Source organism: Pleurodeles waltl, chromosome 1_2 (genome assembly GCF_031143425.1).
Source record: "Pleurodeles waltl isolate 20211129_DDA chromosome 1_2, aPleWal1.hap1.20221129, whole genome shotgun sequence".
Taxonomy (NCBI): domain Eukaryota; kingdom Metazoa; phylum Chordata; class Amphibia; order Caudata; family Salamandridae; genus Pleurodeles; species Pleurodeles waltl.
The window spans coordinates 214,752,643-214,775,084 of NC_090437.1; the positions used below are offsets into that span (position 1 = coordinate 214,752,643).

The 22,442-nt window shown below is 46.1% G+C and overlaps 1 protein-coding gene across 3 annotated transcripts in view; it reads right to left on the reverse strand.

The window, feature by feature from the left end:
• LOC138299526 (phospholipid-transporting ATPase ABCA1-like) overlaps nt 1–22,442 on the reverse strand; it is a 2,649,159-nt gene that overhangs the window by 1,893,992 nt on the left and 732,725 nt on the right. For all 3 annotated transcript variants that reach the window (XM_069237840.1, XM_069237822.1, XM_069237830.1), the window contains exon 13: nt 12,164–12,369. In XM_069237840.1, the coding sequence (XP_069093941.1) occupies nt 12,164–12,369 (206 nt within the window). The remainder of the gene's footprint in view (nt 1–12,163; nt 12,370–22,442) is intronic.

Genomic DNA, 22,442 nt, shown 5'->3' on the forward strand with positions numbered 1-22,442 from the left:
TCAGATCATCATCTCGCTTGATGCAGGTAACAAGTGCAGTGCTGTACCAATAAACATACATTTTAGAAGCAATCAGAAGTAATTTTAGTGGTGAATCCCAAGAAATATGGGTGACAGCACAGGCATGGGCACTTGAATGTTTATGACCCTCTGGTTGGCACTAAACCCCAACTTGGCGAGCAGAATCACACAAGTATTGGTTGTCTCTTTTGTTCTTTGTTGTTAACTGGATGTCGAAAAAGACTGCTCTCTGGTGTAGTAACAGAAGATACTGGGCCAGGAATGAGGTGCCTGCCTGGCTGCTATTCTCCATTCACACTTGGCCTAATCCTGAGACATTTGTCTGCAAAAGGAGTTATGTTTCACCTGACATGAAAAGCCGACCTGATCCGTAGGAAGGCCTGAATGAGGCCCAGCTAGCCAGAGGGACATAATGGGGTGTCCTGATAAAAAGACATCAAGCAGGAGCTAATCCAGAGGATCCAGTATAGACCAAGAGAATCCTTTTGGACATGGATATGCACCACCACCTGCATAAAGAGTATGCCTTGACGGTGTTTGTATCTACCTTCCCTCAGCACCAGAAGGAACAAGGGCAGTTGGCACTCATGCAGGTGGTCTGGGGATAAGTTCTGATGGATCAGGAAGGCATTCTGAATCTGGAAGGATTGAGACTGTCTCCCTAACCCGTGTATTTCTAGAGAGTTCAACATTTATAGTCGTTGCTAGATCCTACCTGCGAGAAAACAGGGCTGATTTCAGAGGCCTCCTAACTTTTTGCCCCCATTTTTCACTTTTTGCTGGTGTTTGCCTGACTCTGATTGTGCCCTGGGTCCTGCTAACCAGTCCCAGGGCCTGTGCTCTGTATAAAATAAGTATGCAAATTAGGCTAATTATAATTGGCTGTGTCAACCTACCTATAAGTCCATAGTATATGGTAAAGCATGTACGCTTAGGGACCCCAGCATAGATAGTGCACACATAGTTGGACTGCTGAGGTGCCCAGTGCCATTTTAAAAGCAGGCATGCCTTGTTGGCAGCTTTTAAATTAAAGTTATAAGCAAAATCAACTTTGGAATTAAAAGTACTTCCAAAGTCTTAAACTACCTTATTTTTACATATAAATCACCCCTAAGGTGTGCCCTATGTGCCCCTAGGGCTGGGTGCCATGTAACTAGAAGCAGGGACCATATAAAAAATTGTTTTTGAAGCCGTGGTGAGGTAAAACGGCCAAATTTATTTTTCCCTCATTGTAGTGAATGGCCTCCATAGGCTAGAATGGGGAGACTTTATTTTAATTTATAAATTCCCCTTAAGTGTCAGATACCTCAAGTCTGGTATCAGATTAATTGTTATAATAAATCCCACAATTTACGATTGTTGGATTGAATGTAACATGTTCAGGTAAAGAGTTTTAAACTTTACCTAAAAAGTTGCCAACTTCAGCTCTGTAGTGCTCTGCTCTGATTGGCCAGCCTCTGGCAGCCTGGCCAGGCTGCATTGATGAGGTGTGAAGTAGCCTGGGCTGAACACAAAGAAATGTGCCTGGGGAAGGAGAACTTCCCCCATCAGATGGAGAAGCAGGAAGGGGAGGGCTCTCAAACTGGTCTTCAAAGGCAGGGAAGGACATTTGGAGCAACCCAGCACCTCCCTCACATCCTGCATATCCAGACAATTAGATGCCCCCTGATTAGATTAGGAGAGGGCAGGAGAGGGGTGTGTATAGGATTTTTAGCCACATCAGCAGGTAGGCTCAGCCAAATGTAATCTCCAAAAGTCAGCTTCAGCCATGATGGATTTTTGAAGAATGTTGCTCCATGGAATTGATTTTTGCCAAACTTCTCAGGAAGTGGTCCTCGCAAGGGGAAGAACCCTGCATCTGATTGGAGTACCAGGACCCCCCTGATTTTCACCAAGGAACAAGGATACAACTGGCAGAGCTGCACCCACACCTCAGTTCCCTACCAGATCCCAACAAGAAAAAACATCAGAAGAAGAAGGACTGCCCTGCTGGACCCCAGACCTGCACCTGGACACTGCACTCTGAAGGACTTCACCAGCTACACACTTCGGCTTCACCACTAAAATAACTTTGCCTGTCTTCTACTGCTTCAAGGGGCTCCCTGTTTGTAACAGGTACAAAGGAGCTGCCCAGAGTCCCCTGCATCAAGTCATGCAAGCAGGGCCCAGCTGACCAGCATCCAGTGGCCATTTGAGGATTCTGAACAGGTGCATTCTGGGAATTGTAGTCCCAAATCCTAAGGAGAAACTCAGAGCTTCTGGAACCTTGGATCAAGTTGTGGACACTTCAACGACCCAAAAAGGACCCCTGGAAGAAGATCCAGAAGTTTGGAGACATTTGGAGCAACTCCATAAGTGAAGAGGTGCATTGTGGGAGTTGTAGTCCCAGACCCCAGGAGGCCAACCAGCGCCTCTGAACCCTTGGCTGATGCTGTGGACCACTTTCCTGACTCAAGAAACACTTCTGAAAGTAAATGTGACAGTGTTACCTCGTGGGTGGCCTGAACTCTGGACTTTGTCCCTTTTCAGTGTGTCCTTTTTAACCCTTTGAACGCTAGTTGCTTCTATGCGCTAGAAAACATTAATTCTTAAAAAAATCATATCCCTGGTTCCCCTTATCCAATTTTATACATTTTGGTGTCATTTTAAAGATAAAAATATATTCTATTTTTACAAATTGGTGTTTGATTTTTATTGTATTTTGTTTTACTTATTTACTGTTTTGTGATTTTTGAATGCTTTCCACACTAGTCTCCTAAGTTAAGCCTTGTTGCTCGTTGCCAAGCTTCCAAGGGTTGAGCTGGGTTTGATTTATTGAAAAGTTTCAACACTCCGTCCATCATTTTATTTTGTTTTGTGATGTTGCTTTGTGCGCCCTAAGTGGCAGGGGTATGCCCAGATGTGGGTCCCTTGCTCGCTGCGTACTGCATTCAAGCTAGCCTGGCTGATGAAGGGTGGTTCCCTGAAACCGGTCCCAGGATGCTTGGTTCCTGTCCAGGGAGGACCTGACCTAGCAGTTCGGGCTGGACTCCTCCCATGGGGAACAGGGTAAGACTGACTTGCATATGACTGGGTCCAAACTAGGATGACGTGGCAAGCAAAATAACGTTGGATTAAACCAAGATCTGTGACTGGGGGTGAGTGTTTGAAAAGTTTCAACACTCCGTCCATCATTTTATTTTGTTTGTGATGTTGCTTTGTGCACCCTAAGTGGCAGGGGTATGCCCAGACATGGGTCCTTTGCTCACTGCGCCACTGGATTCAAGCTAGCCTGGCTGATGAAGGTGATACCCTGAAATTGGTCCCAGGATGCTTGTTCCCTGTCCAGGCAGGACCTCGCCTAGCAATTCAGGCTAGACTGTTCCCATGGGGAACAGGGCCAAGACTGATTTGCATATGGCTGGGTTCAAACTGGGGTGATGTGGCGAGCAAAATAACAATGGATTAAACCCAGATCTGTGACTGGGGGTGAGTGATTGAAAAGTTTCAACACTCCGTCCATCATTTTGTTTTGTTTTGTGATGTTGCCTTGTGTGTCCTAAGTGGCAGGGGTATGCCCAGACGTGGGTCCCTTGCTTGCTGCGACACTGGATTCAAGCTAGCCTGGCTGAAGAAGGGTGATACCCTGAAACCGGTTCCAGGACGCTTGCTTCCTGTTGAAGGAGGACTTGGCCTAGCAGTTCGGGCTGGACTGTTCCCATGGGGAACAGGGTCAAGACTGATATGCATATGGCTGGGTCCAAACTGGGGTGATGTGGCGAGCGAAATAACGATGGATTAAACCCACATCTGTGACTCGGGGTGAGTGTTTGATAAGTTTCAATACTCCGTCCATCATTTTATTTTGTTTTGTGATGTTACTTTGATTTAGTGAGACCTAACTGGACCTTAGTGGAAGTTAGTGGCCTATTGCTAAGTATGGGTACTTACATGCCCTTACCAATAATCAATTTTCCAACATTTTGTGGTTGCAGTAGTTGGATCCAGTACTTGTGTTTAATATCACACTACAGATTTAAGTGAAATAGGTTAAAACTCCTCTAGATTGACCGAGAGCGCAAGTATTTTTGATTTTTCAAATTTGGACTAATCTTTTCAGTGCATAATTTTTGATTTTCTAAATTCTTCTGATCAATTGGTGCCAAAGGTTTTTTTCTTAAGTGACACAAAAACTTAAGTGAGACCATGGAGCTTGATCTGGCTAGCCTACCCACACTTACTGCAGCTGAGTTTAGTGTGTTGTGCAGATAGAGGGGATTACCTGCTACTGACAACCTTAGGAAGGCTGTGATGGTCAAGTCCCTTGAAGCCTGGGTAGTGCAGAAAGAGACAGAGGAACCTTGAGAGGTAGGAAGGGAGAGGGAAGATGTCCTCTCCAACATCCAGGAGGAAGAGGATGGTTGCCTCACTGTAATCTCAGCAGCTAGGGCCCAATCCAGAGCTAGGGGGAGGGGAGGGTCTGTGGTATCAGACCGGGAGTAAGCAGAACTGGACATCCGGGAAAGGGAACTTGAGACCCAGGTAGCCTCATAGCTTTGGAGGCAGAGAAGTTGGCCCTAGCGAAGGAGAAGTGGGCAAGAATTGAACAGAGAGATGGTGGCAGTGACAGAGAAGTTGAGGTGTCCATGGCTGTTTTTTTTTGTCCCAGACCACCCAAGGGGGTGGTTCCTGCTTATGTAGAGGGGGATGACATAGACAAGTGGTTGGAGGCCTTTACGAGGGCACTCCAAATTAGAAGGATTAGGCCACAATACTGGGGTTCACTTCTATGGGAGTTGGTCCCCAACTCTGAGAGGGATAGGCTTCTAACCTTCAGTGGGGAGAAGGCAGATTCATTCCCTAGTATGAAGAGATGCTTAACCAAGAAGTTTGATCTGATCCCAGAGCAGTATAGGGTGAAGTTCAGGTACATCCAGAAGGTCAATACCCAGTCTTGGGTTGACTTTGTAGACACCTCACTTAAGGCACTAGAGGGCTGGATACATGGTAACAAAGTAAATACTTATGAGGGGCTATGCAATTTGATCATGAGTTTGCACATCTTGACCAATTGTATCCAAGAAAGGTTACGCCAACATCTAGTGGACTGTAAACTGACCCACACCAGAGAGCTGGGGGAGGCAGCCGATGAGTAGTTGAGAACCAGGGTGGCTGTCAAGTCCCAGGGGTGAGACTCCAAGAAAGGGGGGCCAGATTCCCAAAAACCTAAGGAGGGAGATGGTAAGCCCACCACAGAGACTCCTTCTGTACCCCAGAACCCTAGGAAGGAGGGGAGTAAATCCCACTCCTTCTCTGGCAAGTAGAGGCAAGGAGACCCAGGGTTGAAAAAGCTCTTGAACAATAAGGCTTGCTTTGACTCCCAGCAGACAGGTCACTTCAAAGGAGATGCAGCCTGTCCAAAGAAGGTGGTTAGCACTAGGCTGTCCAGTGTAGCCATGGAGGAGCACTCCTCAGATGTTGAAGTCCTCATAGCATTGGATTTGGAGACAGAACCAGATGGTAAACTGGTGATCCCTGAGGGTGAGAGTAGGCACTTTCACCCCAATCAGGTGAATGGGATCCCTACCACTTGCCTGAGAGACACCTGCGCCAGTCACACTATAGTGAGTGACCAGTTGGTGGCCCAAGACATGTCTGTCCATGGAGAGACAGGAAAGTCAGGATAGCTTACAGGGGAGGTCATCTCTAAGCCTGTAGCCATAGTGCCCCTAGAGAGAGACAGTATCCTTGACTGGTCCAGGGTGGTTGTCAGTGCTGACCTCCCTCTAGATTGTATCCTTGGGCAATGACCTCCCAGAGGTGAGTCTGGTCTAGATGGGGTGGTCGCCCAGGGAGTCCCCCCAACCCAAAGTCTTGGGGAGCTAATCCCTACAGTTAGGAGACAGGGGTCCCCAAGAAAAGGGAAGAAGAAAAGGAAGGTTAGGCCACTCTTAAAGAGTGTTCCAGAGAGCCAAAGGCCTTCTGCCTTCATAGGGTAGGAGCCCAGAGTTAGCACTGGTGATGCCTCACCTGACCCCAAGGAAATCCTGAGTAGTCAGGCAGCTATCCAGCTGCAGGGTGTTGCCTCTGCAGTGACAGAAGAGAGGGTGGAAGGAGGGTGTCTGCCACAGGATGTGGTAGCCCCGCACTCTAGACAGCAAGAGGGGTGCCAGGACCCCACAGTTGCCCCTAAAGCAGCTCACCACCTGTCAGTGGAGAGCTTAGGGTGTGGTTATGGATGCTGACAGCTGTAGGTAGTCTCTGCTGGGTGTTAGCCTTTATGGCAGCACTGCACTTGGCCTGGGAGGCAGACTCCAGGACTAAAAGTAAGTTAGCCCCCCTGGCCCTGTTGGTCATGGTGGGGTTTTCAAGTGTTGGGTGACCTCTTAGGTAAGCTAGGTATTGCCCTAGCAAAGTTAGGGATATGGGTGATGTGCACCTCCCTACCCAAGTTTTTGGAGAGAGAGGAGGAAGACCCCCCCCCCCCCACTTAGAGGGAAGTTTCAGTTTAAGATGGGTTCTTTCACTGTGGGGATGGGTTCACTACCCAGAGGGAGTGATTATGACATAAGGAATTAAGGCAGAATAGGCACTGCAAAAGAGACAGCCTGTTTTCTTCACTGTCTTCCTCCCCTGACAAGCCAGGAAGCCTCTCCCAGGGTTGGACTGAGTTTCCTGGGCATGTGGGCTGGGGGAGGCCTGTGTGAGAAAACAGGGCTGATTGCAGAGGCTGTCTAAATTTTTGCCCCCATTTTTCACTTTTTGCTGGCGTTTTCCTGACTCTGATTGCACCCTGGGTATTGCTAACCAGTCCCAGGGCCTGTGCTCTGAATAAGATAAGGATGCAAATTAGGCTAATTATAATTGGCTATGTCAACCTACCTATAAGTCCCTAGTACAAGTTAGGGCATGTAGGTTAAGGGGCCTCAGAATAGATAGAGCACCCATAGGTGTACTCCCGAGGTGCCCAGTGTCATTTTAAAGGCATGCTTGCCTTGCTGGCTGCTTTTAAATTAAAGTTATATGTAAATTCGACTTTAGAATTAAAAGTACTTCCAAAGTCTTAAACTACCTTATTTTTACATTTAAGTCACCCCTAAGGAGTGCCCTATGTGCCCTTAGGGCTGGGTGCCATGTAACTATAAGCAGGGACCTTATACAAATTGTTTTATAATCCCTGCCGAGGTAAAACGGCCAAATTTGTTTTTCCCTCATTGTAGTGAATGGCCTCCAAAGGCTAGAATGGGGAGACTTTATTTTAATTTATAAAGTCCCCTTAAGTGGCTGATACCTCAAGTTTGGTATCAAATTAATTGTAATAAATCCCACAACTTCCAATTGTTGGATTTAACATAACTTGTTCAGGTAAAGAGTTTTAAACTCTACCTGAAAAGTTGCCAACTTCAGCCCAGTAGTTCTCTGCTCTGATTGGCCAGCCTCTGGCAGCCTGGCTAGGCTGCCTTGATGAGGTATGAAGTAGCCGGGGCTGAACACAAAGAGATGTGCCTGGGGGAGGAGAACTGGCCCCAGAAGATGGAGAAGCAGGAAGGGGAGGGCTGCCAAACTGGTTTTCAAAGGCAGGGAAGACATTTGGAGCAACCCGGCACCTCCCTCACATCCTGCAAATCCAGACAATTAGGTTCCTCCCCTGATTAGATTAGAAGAGGGCAGGAGAGTGGTGTGTTTAGGATTTTTAGCCACACCAGTGGGTGGGCTCAGCCAGATGTAACCTCCAAAAATCAGTTCAGCCATACTGGATTTTTGAGGAATGTTGCTCCCTGGAATTGATTTTTGCCACACTTCCCAAGAAGTGGTCATCACAGGGGGAAGAACCTCGTATCTGATTAGAGAACCAGCACCCCCCTCCCCATTTTTCACCCAGGACCTAGGATAAAACTGGCAGAGCTGCACCCACACCTCAGTTCCCTATCAGATCCTAACAAGGAAGAACATCAGAAGAAGAAGGACTGCCCTGCTGGACCCCTGATCTGCACCTGGACACTGCACTCTGAAGGACTGCACCAGCTGCACACTTGGGCTTCACCACTAAAAGGACTCTGCTTGTCTTCTACTCCTTCAATAAGGGGCTCTCTGTTTGGTACAGGTAAAAAGGGGCTGCCCAGAGTCCCCTGCATCAAGTCCTGCAAGCAGAGCCCAGCTGACCATCGTCCAGTGGCCATTTGAGGATTCTGACCAGGTGCATTCTGGGAATTGTAGTCTTAACGCCCAAGGAGCAACTCAGAGCTTCTGGAACCTTGGGACAAGTTGTGGACATTTCAAGGACCCAAAAAGGACCTCTGGAAGAAGATCGAGAAGTTTGAAGACTTTTGGAGCAACTCCATAAGTGAAGAGGTGCATTGTAGGAGTTGTAGTCACAGACCCCAAGAGGCAAACCAGCGCCTTTGAACCCTTGGCTGGTGCTGTGGACCACTTTCTTGAATCAAGAAACACTTCTGAAAGTAAATGTGAGAGTGTTACCTCGTGGGTGGCCTGGACTCTGGACTTTGTCCCTTTCCAGTTTTACGTTTTCAACCTTTTGAGCACTAGTTGCTTCTATGTGCTAGAAAACAATAATTCTTTAAAAATTCATATCCCCGGTTCCTCTTATCCGATTGTATTTGTTTTGGTGCCATTTTTAAGATAAAAATATAATCTATTGTTATAAATTGGTGTTGGATTTTTATTGTGTTTTGTGTTTTACCTATTTTCTGTTTTGTGATTTTTAAATGCTTTACACACTAGTCTCAAGTTAAGCCTTGTTACTCCTTGCCAAGCTACCAAGGGTTGAGCTGGGTTTGATTTATAGAGATCTAACTGGACCTAAGTGGAGGTTAGTGGCCTATAGCTAAGTGTAGGTATTTCCCTGCCCTTACCAATACTCCATTTCCAACACTAGCCCAATGAGACCTAGTCCCAGTTGGTCCTAATTTGATTCATGATTTCAGTGGTGCTTCCATTCATTGGAAAATCTCTGTTACTGAAAATATATGTTTAATTGTGGATTTCAAGCTACAGGCTCTTTCAAAGGCATACCTTTCTAGTGCTAGTGCATTTAGTACTTTAAAAATAAGAACATCCAGTTACAACTCTACCCTGGTTGATGAACTCCTTATCACTGGGAACCATGTGGGAAGTTATGCCGAGACTCCACTCATTTACAACCCTTGCCCCATATCTAGACCTCTGTGTTACAGAAACATTTGCACAAAACACCGATGGTCCAAGCACTCCTGATGATCCTCTAGTCAACAAAATCAAGCTTAATAGGATAACATTGTCCATATATCCTACGTTACTACCTCTAAGATAATATAGTACCACTTGGGGTCAGATTTCTACCACACTGTACTTTTTTGTTTCTGTCTTAGTTTTAGCTATGCCTTTACAAAGCTGTCAAATAAAGATTATTTTCTATTTCAACGATAAAGCACCAACTTTCTAATGATATAATCAAGTGTTACAAATGGTGTCATATTGCATCTAAATTGCTTGGCCCGTACACTTAGTGGAATCAGTCTTAGCTGTTCGCTTTACTACCTTGTAAATGCCAAGTTTCCAATGAGAACAACTTTACCAATTGGAATGCATTTAGTATGATGGATTTGTGAATCCACAAGAAATGTCCTCAGAGCAACTCAAAATCAATATTACCTCTCCTTTAACAAAGCTATATATTTGAGTCATTTGTATATTTCAAGCTAATGCCCCTTAAGGGAGCTATGTCATGCTTTTAATGATTGTGAACACATACGGAAGAACAATCCTGTTACCTTTGGAAGGACAACCATTTGTCTTTTCCAACATCCAAATAAAGCACTACCTACTGGCAGCATTATGTGTGCAGGTTATATGGAACCATACAGGAGCATATATATCATGGTTTTGTGCCACCCTTGCACCATGCAAGGCGGCTCAAGGGCAACACAAAACCTAGAATGACATTTATCAGGCCATGCAAGGCCATCTTGCTTGGCCCTGGGTGGCATGGTAAATGTGGAGTAACTCAAGGCAGCACACGTCTCTGCCTTGCCTTACAAAGTCCCAGAGTGCATTCAGTGGGTGGAGCATGGGAGTTCCCATGCACCCGTCCAGGGATTTTGGCACATTCCCAGAATTAGCAGTAGTGGTAGACCTTAGAATGTGTTAAAATGTTACATCTCCCAGTGGAGGCATAACAAGGAGAAATACTCTTATTTCTCCTCGCTTTTTTTCTCTCTCTTTATGTGTTGCATTCTGCAACACACATAGAAAGCGGGAAAAACCTTCCTACACAAAAATCAATCCTGTCTACAACACAGGCACCTTTGCACCATGGTGCAAGAGTAATTGCATCGGGGCCAGAGCAGGCAGAGAGCAGGAATTAGGTGTATATTGTTAAATATGACACATTTCTGCCCTTTCTTGCATCGCAGCAAAGTGGCTTGCTGCATTGCATGGATATTTGATAAATGCGACCCACAGTATTTCTAATCAATTGCCTTTACTGAAAGCATTACACTGTGCTAATATATTCATGTTTCTTACATATACCTATCTGTTTGTCTTTGCCTGAGCCACCTACCTCCCTGAGTACGGAAGATTGCTCCGCTTCTTTTTAGTAACTTAACTTTTCTTCCCTCTGAATTACAATAAATGCCAAATTAAGGAACAAATGAAGAGTCATCAGGAACAACAGAGATCGATTTTTGTGAAGTATTCACGATCAGGCTGTCGAAAGTGCTTAACTGCGTTTGTGAATAACAATCAACACTTTATGCAACACGTCAAAGGGGAGAATATACACAGTTTTACTGTATTCAAGTAACAGAGACTGAGTTAGTAGACTTGTGCTATGCTTGCACATATCATCCACCCGGAAAATAGAGGAAAGAGACTTCAGAAAACGAGGTACATGAATGCTATAATTATTGGGAAAGCGCGTCTCTAATCAGAATGACTACCCAAACCTGCAGAAATACTGTACAGTCTCTCCAGATATTTAAACAGCTATGCGACAGCACAAAACTGATGCCCTTAAAGTCTTACTAATTTCGATTTTATGAAGAGTGATTTATAGTTTACTCTGGGTTCAGTGGCTTCAAAATATTCAGAGTTAAATGCTAGTCTAAGCTTGATGTTTTTCTCTGATCTAAATAGTAATCAGTAACATACAGTACTGGTAAATGTTTGCACAATGTGAATGACTGTGCAGTCAGAGCATCCTAAAATGTTATAATACATCACATACTAATAAAGACAGGTGTCGTCCAACTCACTAATGATTTTACATTTCTAGTTACATTCTTTCTTCTATTGCAGTTCCATGGGCTCTAGTTTTCCATTTGTTGCCTAATATTTACATTCCAAATCTATTCAATAATCTCTATAGGCCACGTGAGGAGCATTGATTAACAATTCTCGATTAAGAACCGCGGGCCATATTTCTGGGACTGTGGAGCAGCGCAGCAAGTCATCTTGCTGTGCTGTGTTTTTTCACAGAAAAAGGGCAGGAATGCGCTGTATCTTAATGGATGCAGTACGTTCCTACCATTGTCCCTACTCTGGTGTCGTTTTGGCAGCCTAGCATCAATGCAGACAACCTCGTACCATGGTCCAAGAATGCCTGCCTTGTCAGGAGGATTGTTTTTGTGCAGGAAGGGGCACCTTCCTGTACAAAAAAAAAAAAAACCTTGACCCACAGTCATCTTCCCATGTATCCTCTTTACCCCTCGCCTGGGAAGCAGTAGCATTTTGGTGCATTCCCAGGCCTATCACTTCTGGTAAATCTGGGAATGTGTCAAGATTTATGGATGTTGCATGAGAATACCACGCAACACCCATGCAACCCCTCTCTGGGGCAGAGTAATGCAACGCAGTAATTTGCGCTGCATTTCTTTACTCCAGATATATAAAGCCACTCAGGGCCACGCAAAGTTGCCATCTGTGGCTTCCTAAATCTCATTTTTGATTTGCGGTGTGCATGCACCATGTTGCGTAGTGGAAGTGCAATACAACTGGGCTCATAAATATGGCCCTATGAATTTAGCAGGAGAAAGACAACTACTAGGTAATTACGATTAACAAAACATTTTACATTTTACATCTGTGCCCATTGTAATTAAATCATTTAAGCCAAACAGACTGTTGAATTTGTTTGAATGTAAACCATTTGTTGCCAGCTTACCTGTCTTTGATTTTCTGGGTCTGTTGAACCTCATCAATGTCCATGCGCACCTTATATTTGACATGAGCAGGAATTTCATTTGTTTTGTTCTCCATATTCTGAAACACAATAGCAGCCCAGAACTTCTTTTTTTCAATCAATTGCAATGATCTGTTCACCATGTCCCATTCCGAAGCGGCAGGTTCAAATTTGTCGAGAGTGAGGCACTTTAATGAAAGATTAATTTAGGAAAATGTTATTGTTGAAATTGAAGTAACATACTGCAGGGGGCAGTGTGCAAGGTATACTACTACTTATTCATGTTTCAAAGTGTTTAAAAATAATAACAACGTGAAGTGTTCACAATCTAGAGCATAGAAATATTGATAGAAAAAGATATATGAACTTAAGCTTGCTAAAGTAGTTTAACTATGACTATTACTGCTGCTAAGGAAGGTCCAGGGTAGCAGGGCAAACAAAGGAATATAAAAAGTGAATCTAAAGCTGTTCTCGATTCACCAGGACACTGCACGGCTTATTTTTTGGTAGGAAAAAGGGACGCACCGGCGGCGCAAGTGGCCTTTAAATGAGTCCTCTGTGTTCTTGGTCTAGTATGGACAACCAGTTTGCTAAGTCTCCATGACACCACTGGCTAGCTTGATTGAGTAGTGAAGACCTGGCCTTTAGGGGTCGATGCTAATGCTGAGACTAGATACATAGGTGCAAGCAGGATATACTGCTATAAATGAACATCATACCTATAGCATCACCTTAAGTATATTAATACGTGCATATTTAAAACAATGGCAGGACAATGTAAACCAAACTGCATAAATACCAGAATTATTATCATGATGATGATGATGATGATTATTATTATTATTATTGGTGTGATGATGATGATGATTATTATTATTATTATTATTTATACTTTATATAGTTGAAATGTTATAACAATATACACTGTTTGTGGCAATGACCAATTGCAAATACTGTGTTGTTCATGATAACATTGAGAAAATTACAATTGTGGTCCTTTCGCCCTTTGGTTTGCATCCTTTACTTGTTCGCCATCACTGAAAAATTACAATACGCACATATTACATGATATGCATCTCATGGGAATAAAACAATTGTAACAGAGTACGAACATATTTCTGTGGTTTTAACTAAAATGTATTTAACGCTGAAAGGATCCCTCGCTTTGCTTTACCTTTAGTTGGTGCTGAAGTGGGGTAACAGGGGCCATACTCTAGAGTCTAGAGGGAACATTGAGAGTGTCCAAAATAGGGCAGGCTTTAGGACCACATAGGGTCTATTTAAGCTTCTGGATATAGGCACCACTCACATCTGCTGGATAATGTACTTCTGCCAAGTAATGGAATGTCGGGTCCCCTCAAATGTGCCTTCAGGACACTTTATTTTGCACCCAAGTTTTTGCTTGTGGTGATGAAATCATGCTCACGGGTTTCCAGATGGACGACACTGGGTACCAGGAAAGGACAAAGGCTTTGGAATAGGAATTTGGCGTGGGGCACCTTCCCAGTGAAACCCAGGTTTGTGAGATTTGAAAGCAAATCCAGCTAGTCGGATTGAAATTAGTGTTCATCTTCCATCGGGGATGCCCTCTAGATTACGTCTTGTCCAGGATGCACTGTGATGGCTAATGCCTATCTGACATTAGGAAGCTTCATTCTCCAGCAGTCTCCACTTAAGTAAGACATTGTATATTCAGTGCTTAATTTGTGCTTGTTGTTTCCAATGTTAAGCACCAGCACTTATTTTTGAGGGTCGGGGCTTATTCTGCTGCCTCAAGCAGTTGCTGTGAGAAAAAGAGACATATGGGAGAGACGGAGGAAGGGAAAAACGAAAAAGCATCACAAAGGAAGAAATTATTAAGCTGCAAGAGTGAGCTGAAGGGGCAGGGAGTGGCTTTATATGGATTGAAGAGGCCCGAGATGGCTTCAGGATTACGCCGCCTCAGTATTCCGCGTTCACACATTGAGGCCAATATATTTATACTTCTTTGGTGCCACATTTGCGTCATTTTATGACACAAAAGCGGCGGAAACTTACAAAATACAATTGTATTTTGTAAGCTTGTGCCACTGTTGCGTCAGAAAGCGGCACAAATGCGGTGATAAAAAAGTATAAATATGGAAATTAATTGCAGCAGCCACGTGTTTAAAAGGAGGGCTTTTGGGCACCGTCATCTTTTTATTTGCAAATTTAGCACTGTGTATATTCCTTCTTAGACTGAATATAAATTAAAAAGATCAGAGTTGGGTGAAGAAGTAGGAATGGGCTGACCAGATTGTTTCTCTGAGTGACTCAGCTTCGCGTCATCTTACAATCATTGATCATTCTGAAAAGAAATTTGCGCACATCTAAGAGCAGCCTAACACGAGATACAGCTACTGTGATCTTTGTCCACAACTCAGTCTAATGTTCACATCGCAAATACAATCTAGACATATTAACATGCACTAAGGCTCCTGGCTAGAAGGTAAATTCAAGGTAAATCATTTAATGAACATGCACTTCTTTTTCAGAAGCTATGACCGCGACACTCCTCCTTTTACTTGCTTAGGTCGAGCAAACTGCTACTATTGAGTGTACCACATGTTACCAAAGCAAAATCAGGTGGTCGAGCTTTCTCATCTTTTGCGCACACTCAGTAGAATGCCCTAAACACCAGTCTTTTTTTTTTTACAAAACATTTCATGTTGTTCAGAAAAGAAAGCTCTTAAAACGCACCTTTCCTGTTTTATCCCCAGCTCTCCCTAGCCTTCTCTCCATTGTCTCCTCTCTTGTCCATTTTATACTCCTGCCTAGCTCTGCACCGTATACATTCACTTTCTTATGTTCTCCCCAGGTTTCCTGTATTCGTTTATTTATATTCTTGTTTTTTATAACACATGCTTTATTGCTGAAAGAAACTACGGAGAGAGACTGTCTCAACTTACACAGAATGCCTCAAGTTATTTTCAAGTAGCAGTGACAAGATCCTTTATAGTCATATTGATTGTATAGCACAATGGACGATTTTTACCTTAGAATGGCAGAGGCTATAGATCTGGGTGGCGCTATCTGTAACCACTGAGGGCATCTTGTACAGCATGAAGGGAAGTGGGGAAACGTAAAGTGTCGTGTGGACAGAGCAAGATTAGGGAGAAGGCAGGATGTGGAACGAGGAGGCTTGGGTGCTTCATATGGATACATTGTATGAGAGATGATGGAGGGAAAATAAAGTATGGATAGGGATAGTGGAGGTTTAGGGTGACCGTAGGTCATATTTTATGGGAACTTGCTGAAGGAAATTGAAGGTAATGACTGGGAAAGGAGATGTAGAGGAGCAATAATGACATGATAGGAAGGTGTTTGGGAGAAGGAAAGTGTGACGTAGTAAGAGGAAGGAAGAGGCATATTAGTGGAGAGGGGAAGACTGGAGGGGAGCAGAGCAGAAAGGCAGCTACGATAGAAGAGAGCTGGAGGGAACGCAATTCTTCCTGTAAGTCTACATTCTTCTTTGTATATCTCCTCATTCCCTTTCTCTTGCTTTCTCGGTTTATCCCCAATGTCCAAATTTCTCTCTCCCAAGACTCCCACCTGCATTTCTTCACTTCCCCTCCACCTCACTCTAATCTCCACGTGTGTTCTCATCCTACACTGTATTTTTAATACCTTTATTTTTATGTTTTTCAAAGTAGTAACAGCAGTAAATAACTACAGACACAACAACGAACAATACAGCCCCATCACACAAATCCCGCACAGTCACAGATGCCTCCTGTTCTCAATACCATCCCCACGCCAGATTTCCATCAGAGAGCAGTCCCGAACATCAAATTACTCAGAAACATAGGACCTCTTGGTCTGCTGGAAATTATATCCATCCTCTCAGTCAATAGTTGCAATCACCTTTGCGAACAAGGTGGAGGGGCTGGATCATCACTTGTCCTCCTTGAAATCCAGAGTTGAGCTCCTCCCATACTAGGACCAGGAAAGTGAAGTCTTGCAGGACAAAATCACTGAACTCGAGGATCGGAGTCGGAGGGACAATGTCTTTAGCATCCCAGAAAAGGTGAGGGGCTTTCTTCGCAATTTCCTGCCTCCTATCATTGGATTACCTTCTTGCCCCTGCTGGAAATGCAGAGGGCCCACAGAATTTGGCATCACAGACCCCTGACGATGATGGGTGTGAGGCCTATCATAGCCTGATTCCTTCTCCATAAGAAGGCCTGACAGATACTTGCAGCTTTCCTGTTTACAGCAGAAGTTTTGCCCCTCCCATGCACCCTATTGACCAACTGCTGTATGTACTGCCATAGTCCCTTCCCTCCTTCCGCATGATGTCATTGCACCTTGCACTTTGCTGCCCCAAACCTGACTCTCTAGCCACCCTACAGAAGATAGGGGGACAGGGTTGGGTGCACCCTTCCACTCTCTCCCACTTCCCCACCCTACGTCCATGCCATGCTGGGCTCATAGTACTGGGCAATAGCCACTCCCTGAAGACCCCACCCGGCAGCTGCAACCTGAGAGCGACCTAGGGGAGGGGTGTCTCTGGCTTTCCCCCTCCCTCTCAGACTGGCCCCATCTCTCACCTGCTGGTTACTTGGCTTCCCCCTCCTCCTCTTGCTCATCCACCTGTTGTTTTTGTTCTCTCCAGGGCCCTCCCTGATGGTACTACAGGTCACTTCCCCTATTGCCCTCTCCGCACCCTCTTTCTGGCACTGGGGTCTTCCGGGCCCAGTGGCTCCTCAGATTTAGACCCACTGATTGCAGTTCTAGTGCGCTTTGCCTTGTGATTTCATATGTGCAATTGTCTTTGATAGCTGTGTTTTCTAAGGCTTTTTTTCCTCTGTCCTTCCTTGTCCATCCCCTTTCTCTCCTCTCATTTGCTCCTTTAACCAACCCCTGTCCTGCGCGTTCCCTACCTCCCTCATTTATCACTCAGCATTCCCTTTCCATAGGTGACCCTCTCCCTGGTCCTGTCTCAAATGGGTCCGTACTTTAATCTTGATAAGTCACACAGACACCTCAACAATCTCCACCCTGTCGGTGCTCTGGAAGCATGCTGTACCCATATTGATTCACAAAACCCTATGCTACACAGTTCTCAAAACTTGGGTAGATACTGAGGTCGACTATGCATTCACCAAACTAAAGATTGGTGGTCAGGCAGCTTGCCTATGGACCTATGGAACCAAAATGCTCCTTCTTCCTCCAGCTTGTTCCTCCAGTTCACTCGAGTTCTGGCGGAAATAGACACTGCAAATTTGTTGATAGGGGGTGACTGGAATCTGGCTTGGGAAGCGATCTTAGACTTTACACTCTCAATTGATGCGGTCCATAAAGAGATCCGGATCTCCTGGTGATGTCAGAGTGGACCATGACCTTTTGGATTTTTGGTGCCTTTTGCATCCAGAAGATAGGGAATACACCTACTTGTCCTCAGTACACGGTATGCAAGCAAAGTTACTTTCCTTCCTTATGGCCCGACCTCTGCTCCCTCTCATGTGCATCACTTCAATCTTGGAGGGCTCACTTTCAGACCAACCCCCCAGCTGGCCTACTGGCCGATCTGACTCTCATGATGCTGATCTGCAAGTCCTTTTCCCTTAACCTGTCCTGCTATAATCATCCTGCAGCAGAGAACAACTTAAATCCCACCTTTGCACCTACCAGGAGCACACTAATGGCTTGGTAGACTCAGCTTTGACCCTGTGGCCCGCACCACAAGCATCTGTCAGGGGCCAGTTGATGAGAGATGCAGCACTGTCCATCAAGCAGCAAGAGCATTGACAGAGGACGTTAGAAGAGGACATAGCACACCTCACGTGTGCTCACACAGTCTACCCCTCGAGTGCCACTAGATACAGGCTTGAAAAGGCATGCATGGACTACAACACCCTCTTTACCTCCAAAGCTGAATATGCGCTGCAGAAATTGAGGTACAGGCATTACGAGGAGAGGGAGGAGGGGGAGGAGGGGAGGAGGGGGAGGAGGTGGACAGGCTCCTGGTGAGGCAGAGGGACGTGAGGATGGCAATCCCCACCATTACCATGGGCTCGTAGGTACTAGTCACCAAGTCGCAGAACATCGCTGACATGTTCACCTCTTATTACCAGGCCCTCTACTCCCCCTGAGTGGTCCCTGATGCTGCACAGGTCACTTCCTTTCTGGATACTATCCAATTGCCCCGCCTCACTGATGAGGGCAAGGAATTGCTCCAGGGTGTGATTACTAAAGAGGAGATTATGCAGGTTAGCGCTAATCTCCTTACCATAAAGCACCCGGGGAGGAACCCTTCTCTGCAGTAGTTATCCCTCCTCAACTGGTATGTTAAGATGTTTGCCAGCACACTGGGGGCCCACCTCAAGCGGGTTCTTTCCTCCCTCATCCATCACGCACAAGTAGGGTCCATTCCAGGCCACTCGTCATGTAACCACATGCAAATGCAGGCCCACGCTGTCCGGATGGTGGTATCGGAGGAGGCCTTAGCTCTATTGTTGGATGACAGAGGCCTTTGACAGGCTAGAGTGGGACTAGCTGTTTGCTGCACTCCGGAGGTTCAGTCCCAGCATGGATTTTATTTCCAGAGTTCGCTGGCTATATGACTCCCCCTTAGCACAGGACAACTGCGGTGTCTTCCTATCGGATCCTTTCCCAGTCTGCCTGTCATATATCAGGGATGCCCTCTCTTCCCTCTGCTGTTCTTCCTTGCCATGAAGCCCCTGGCATTGGCACTGTAGCAGTCAGACTGGATTGTGTGAATACCCACACCCAGGTAGCCCTCAACACTCATCTTATATGCAGATGACATCCTGCTTACCTTCTCACCACCACCCTCATCTATCCCTCAGGGCAGGAGGCTATAGACATGTTCAGGCTATCAGATCAATTGGTGGAAGAGGGAAGCCCTCCAGCTCTTGAGAACTACCACCTTTGCTGCCACTGCTGTGTACCTATTGCAGTGAAGGCTGCCTATCTCAACTACATAGGCATCTATGTTAACAGGAGTTTGGAGCTCATGATAGCAGACAACTTGGATCTGTCCTTGTAACTAATGTGGCTTGACTTTGAGAATTGGTCCCATTTGAACTTATTGGTGTGGGGAAGGACACAGGCGGTGAAGATGGTGACCCTCCCAAGGTTCATGTATTTATTGGGCATGTTCCACCTGCTCCTGCCACTTACGATGCTCTGGCGGGTGGACAAGGACATCAAGACCTTTATCTGGGGGCCGTTAAGGTCCCAGTTGCCCATTAGAAAACTCATCTCCCACAAATTTGCACAGCACCTTGGCCTTCCGTCCATGGAGCATAACTACATGGCCCTCCACCAGGTGCAATTGGTTCCTATGAACCCCACTGTGGGTAGCGATAGAGAACCAGCTCGTGGATAGCCCACTGGGCCTACACTCCCTCAACCTGCCCAACTTCTCCTGAGCCGAGACTCCGAACCCCATGCTGCAGGCAATGTACAGGACATGGGTACGGGCTCACAAGCTCCACTATATGGATGCACACCTTTATGATAGAGCACCTGTTTGGTGCAACACTGGTAACTGCATTGGTGGGGCCATGCTTATTTAGCGCCCCTGGCATGCAGCGGGGATCCACACTCTGAATCATTTGCTCTTCTGAGGCAAACTTAAATCCTTTGCGATGTTGCAAGAAGAATTTGCTCTGCCTCTTATCCAACAGCAGTCCTACACCAAATTGCGCCATTGCCTTACTAGCAGGCTGGGCCCACAGCCCTAGTCTGGCCCCTCCCTCACCAGTACTCGGCTACTTTAATACTTGAGGGAACATTAAGGGTGTGAGGTCCCAGATGTATAGCCTCCTGATTTGCAACCTCTACTCCTAGTTTGAGGTGGAGAGCCTGAGGGCGACCTGGCAAGCCCGCCTCCAGGTAGAATACGAGGAGGAGGACTGGGCAGAGCTTCTGGGTAACGAACGGCAAGGAGGCACAGGAGACTGGGATGAAGTTCAGACTCTTCAAGATCCTTTAAGGGTGGCAATGGATGCTTGTGCAGTTTAGTTTGGTGGGATTATTGCCCATTCCTCCTGCTGGTGGTGGAACCATATACCTTGCAACATTGTCCATATACTATTAGAATGTCCTGCCATCTGCTCCTTCTGGACCAAGGTGGAGTCCATGCTGAGTGAGTCCATAAATGTGTCTGGCCCACTGCCGGGCCCGCTAGTCCTCCTGCAAGACCTGGGGTCCTCCCTCATGTGGCTCATCACTCCCGGCGTTTGCTCACTACTAACCTTACAGCAGCCAAGATTTTAATACTGCTCCATTTGTGCTCCAAGTAACTACTGATACACAAGAAATGGCTCACAGCTATGTACAAAAGTGCCTTCAATGAATGGATAATCCCAGCGACACGGACTGTCTCCATGTTTTCCACTGCATTGGTAACCTGCACCAATCTCCATGCAACGTCTCCACTGCAATGTGCCATTTCCACTTGCATGCCCACGACATGACAATAAAGCAGTTGCATTTGTAAGGCGATTGACAGATCTGCTGAACCCATTCAATCTGCCCATCAATTGGTGATGGCGCCTACGGTGGGTGACACGGTCCAGCTGCATTACTGTGCAGAGTTCCTTAATAGCATTCGTCATCTCCCTTAGATTGTCTGCTGTTTCTTTCTGTCCTTGCAGCACTGTTGCATTCAGCTGGCACATGTTGTGATAGAGAGACACCAAATGCCTGTGCTTTGATTTCATATGCTTACATTGCAGATGCTGCACCTTCAACATTGATGCCTCCAGATCACCAAAGAGAGATTGGCTCCCAGGTTCCTCTGAGCTCTGTCTGACATCTACCTTACATTTCCTCAGGGGAGTGTTTTGGCACTGGAAAAGAGACTGACATCTGTGAGTGCATCTATCCTCAGAAGGTAGTGTATGCATGTCTTCTGGCAAGTCATCTGACTCCAGATTAGACTCAGGGAGTGTTTCTACTGTTGAACTGCGTCTGGGTTGTGCAGATGTAATGGACATAAAGGCCCTCATTGCGAGCATGGCAGTTCAGACCACCATGCCGGCGGTGGTGTAAAATACCGCCACCGGCATGGCGGTCTGAGCCACCATATTCTGAACAACAGAGGGCCGCCTGTGGCGGCCCTCCGCCACCACCAGGCTACCACTGACAGGCAGCCTGATGATGGTGGATTACTTTATCCGACAGGGCAGCACGGCAAGCAATGCTGCCCTCCGGATAAACAACCCTGAAAGGCTGATGGCAGCGGTTCTCCGGGGCCCCCCTGGGGAACCCTGCACTGCCCATGCACCTGGAATGGGCAGTGCAGGGGCCCCGGTGCAGTGTCCTGTCGCGCAAGTCACTGCCGATCTGTGCGACGAGTGCTGTTGCACCCGCCGCACAGCGACATTGACAACGGCTCCATGTCCCGGCCAAGCAGAATGTATATTATTCGCCCGGCGGGGTCTCAGGGGGCTGGTGGTCTGTGAAAAGACCGCCAGAATGAGCACGGCGGGGTTTTCCAGCTGTGTTCATAATGACCCCCAAAGTCTTGAACCTCAGCCCATGGCTGGCTATCCTCATTTCTGTCAGTTTCTGTTTCTGTTGCATGTTGTGCAGGAATACCTGCAACATCAATGAGCAGTAGATCAGTTACATATTACTTTTTCATGTCTCAGTTCACAGTTACATTTTGTGGTAAAGAGTTTCCCTGACATAGTGTTTCTGCTTGTCATTTGTCTTGTATCTCTGTGTGGTGATGCACAAAGCTGCAGTTTGTTCTAGGTTCACAGTTGGAGTAGGGACTACCACTCCCATAAGGCATTATTAGGCTGAATGGAATATGTGGCATGAGCTATTGTGACCCATGAGTGCTAACATAGCTTTTCTCTAAGAGACAATTTGCATGCACCTATGGTGATTCAAATTATTGTTATCCTTACCTTTGCTGGTGCTTGGTGTGGCTGAGGTATCTATGCCGGTAACCTTGACTATGGCTTCTGGCTGCAAAGTTGCTTCTCCCAGTGCTCTTGCCCCCTTAACCATGGTTGTTATCCTCTCCTTTGTATGTTTACGTAAATCTCACCACCACTTGCGTATCTCCTCAATGATATGCTTCGTCACACTCACCATGCTGATCTTTGCCTGGATGCCTTGATGTCACTCCACAATTTTCACTTTTCACTCGCCAGGACATGGAGTGAGTTTTTCCCCAAAGAGCTTGTCATGGCTCTTCACCACCTCTTCAGTGACCACCTGCAGTTCCTGCTCACTGAACTTGAGCTTCCTCTTTCTG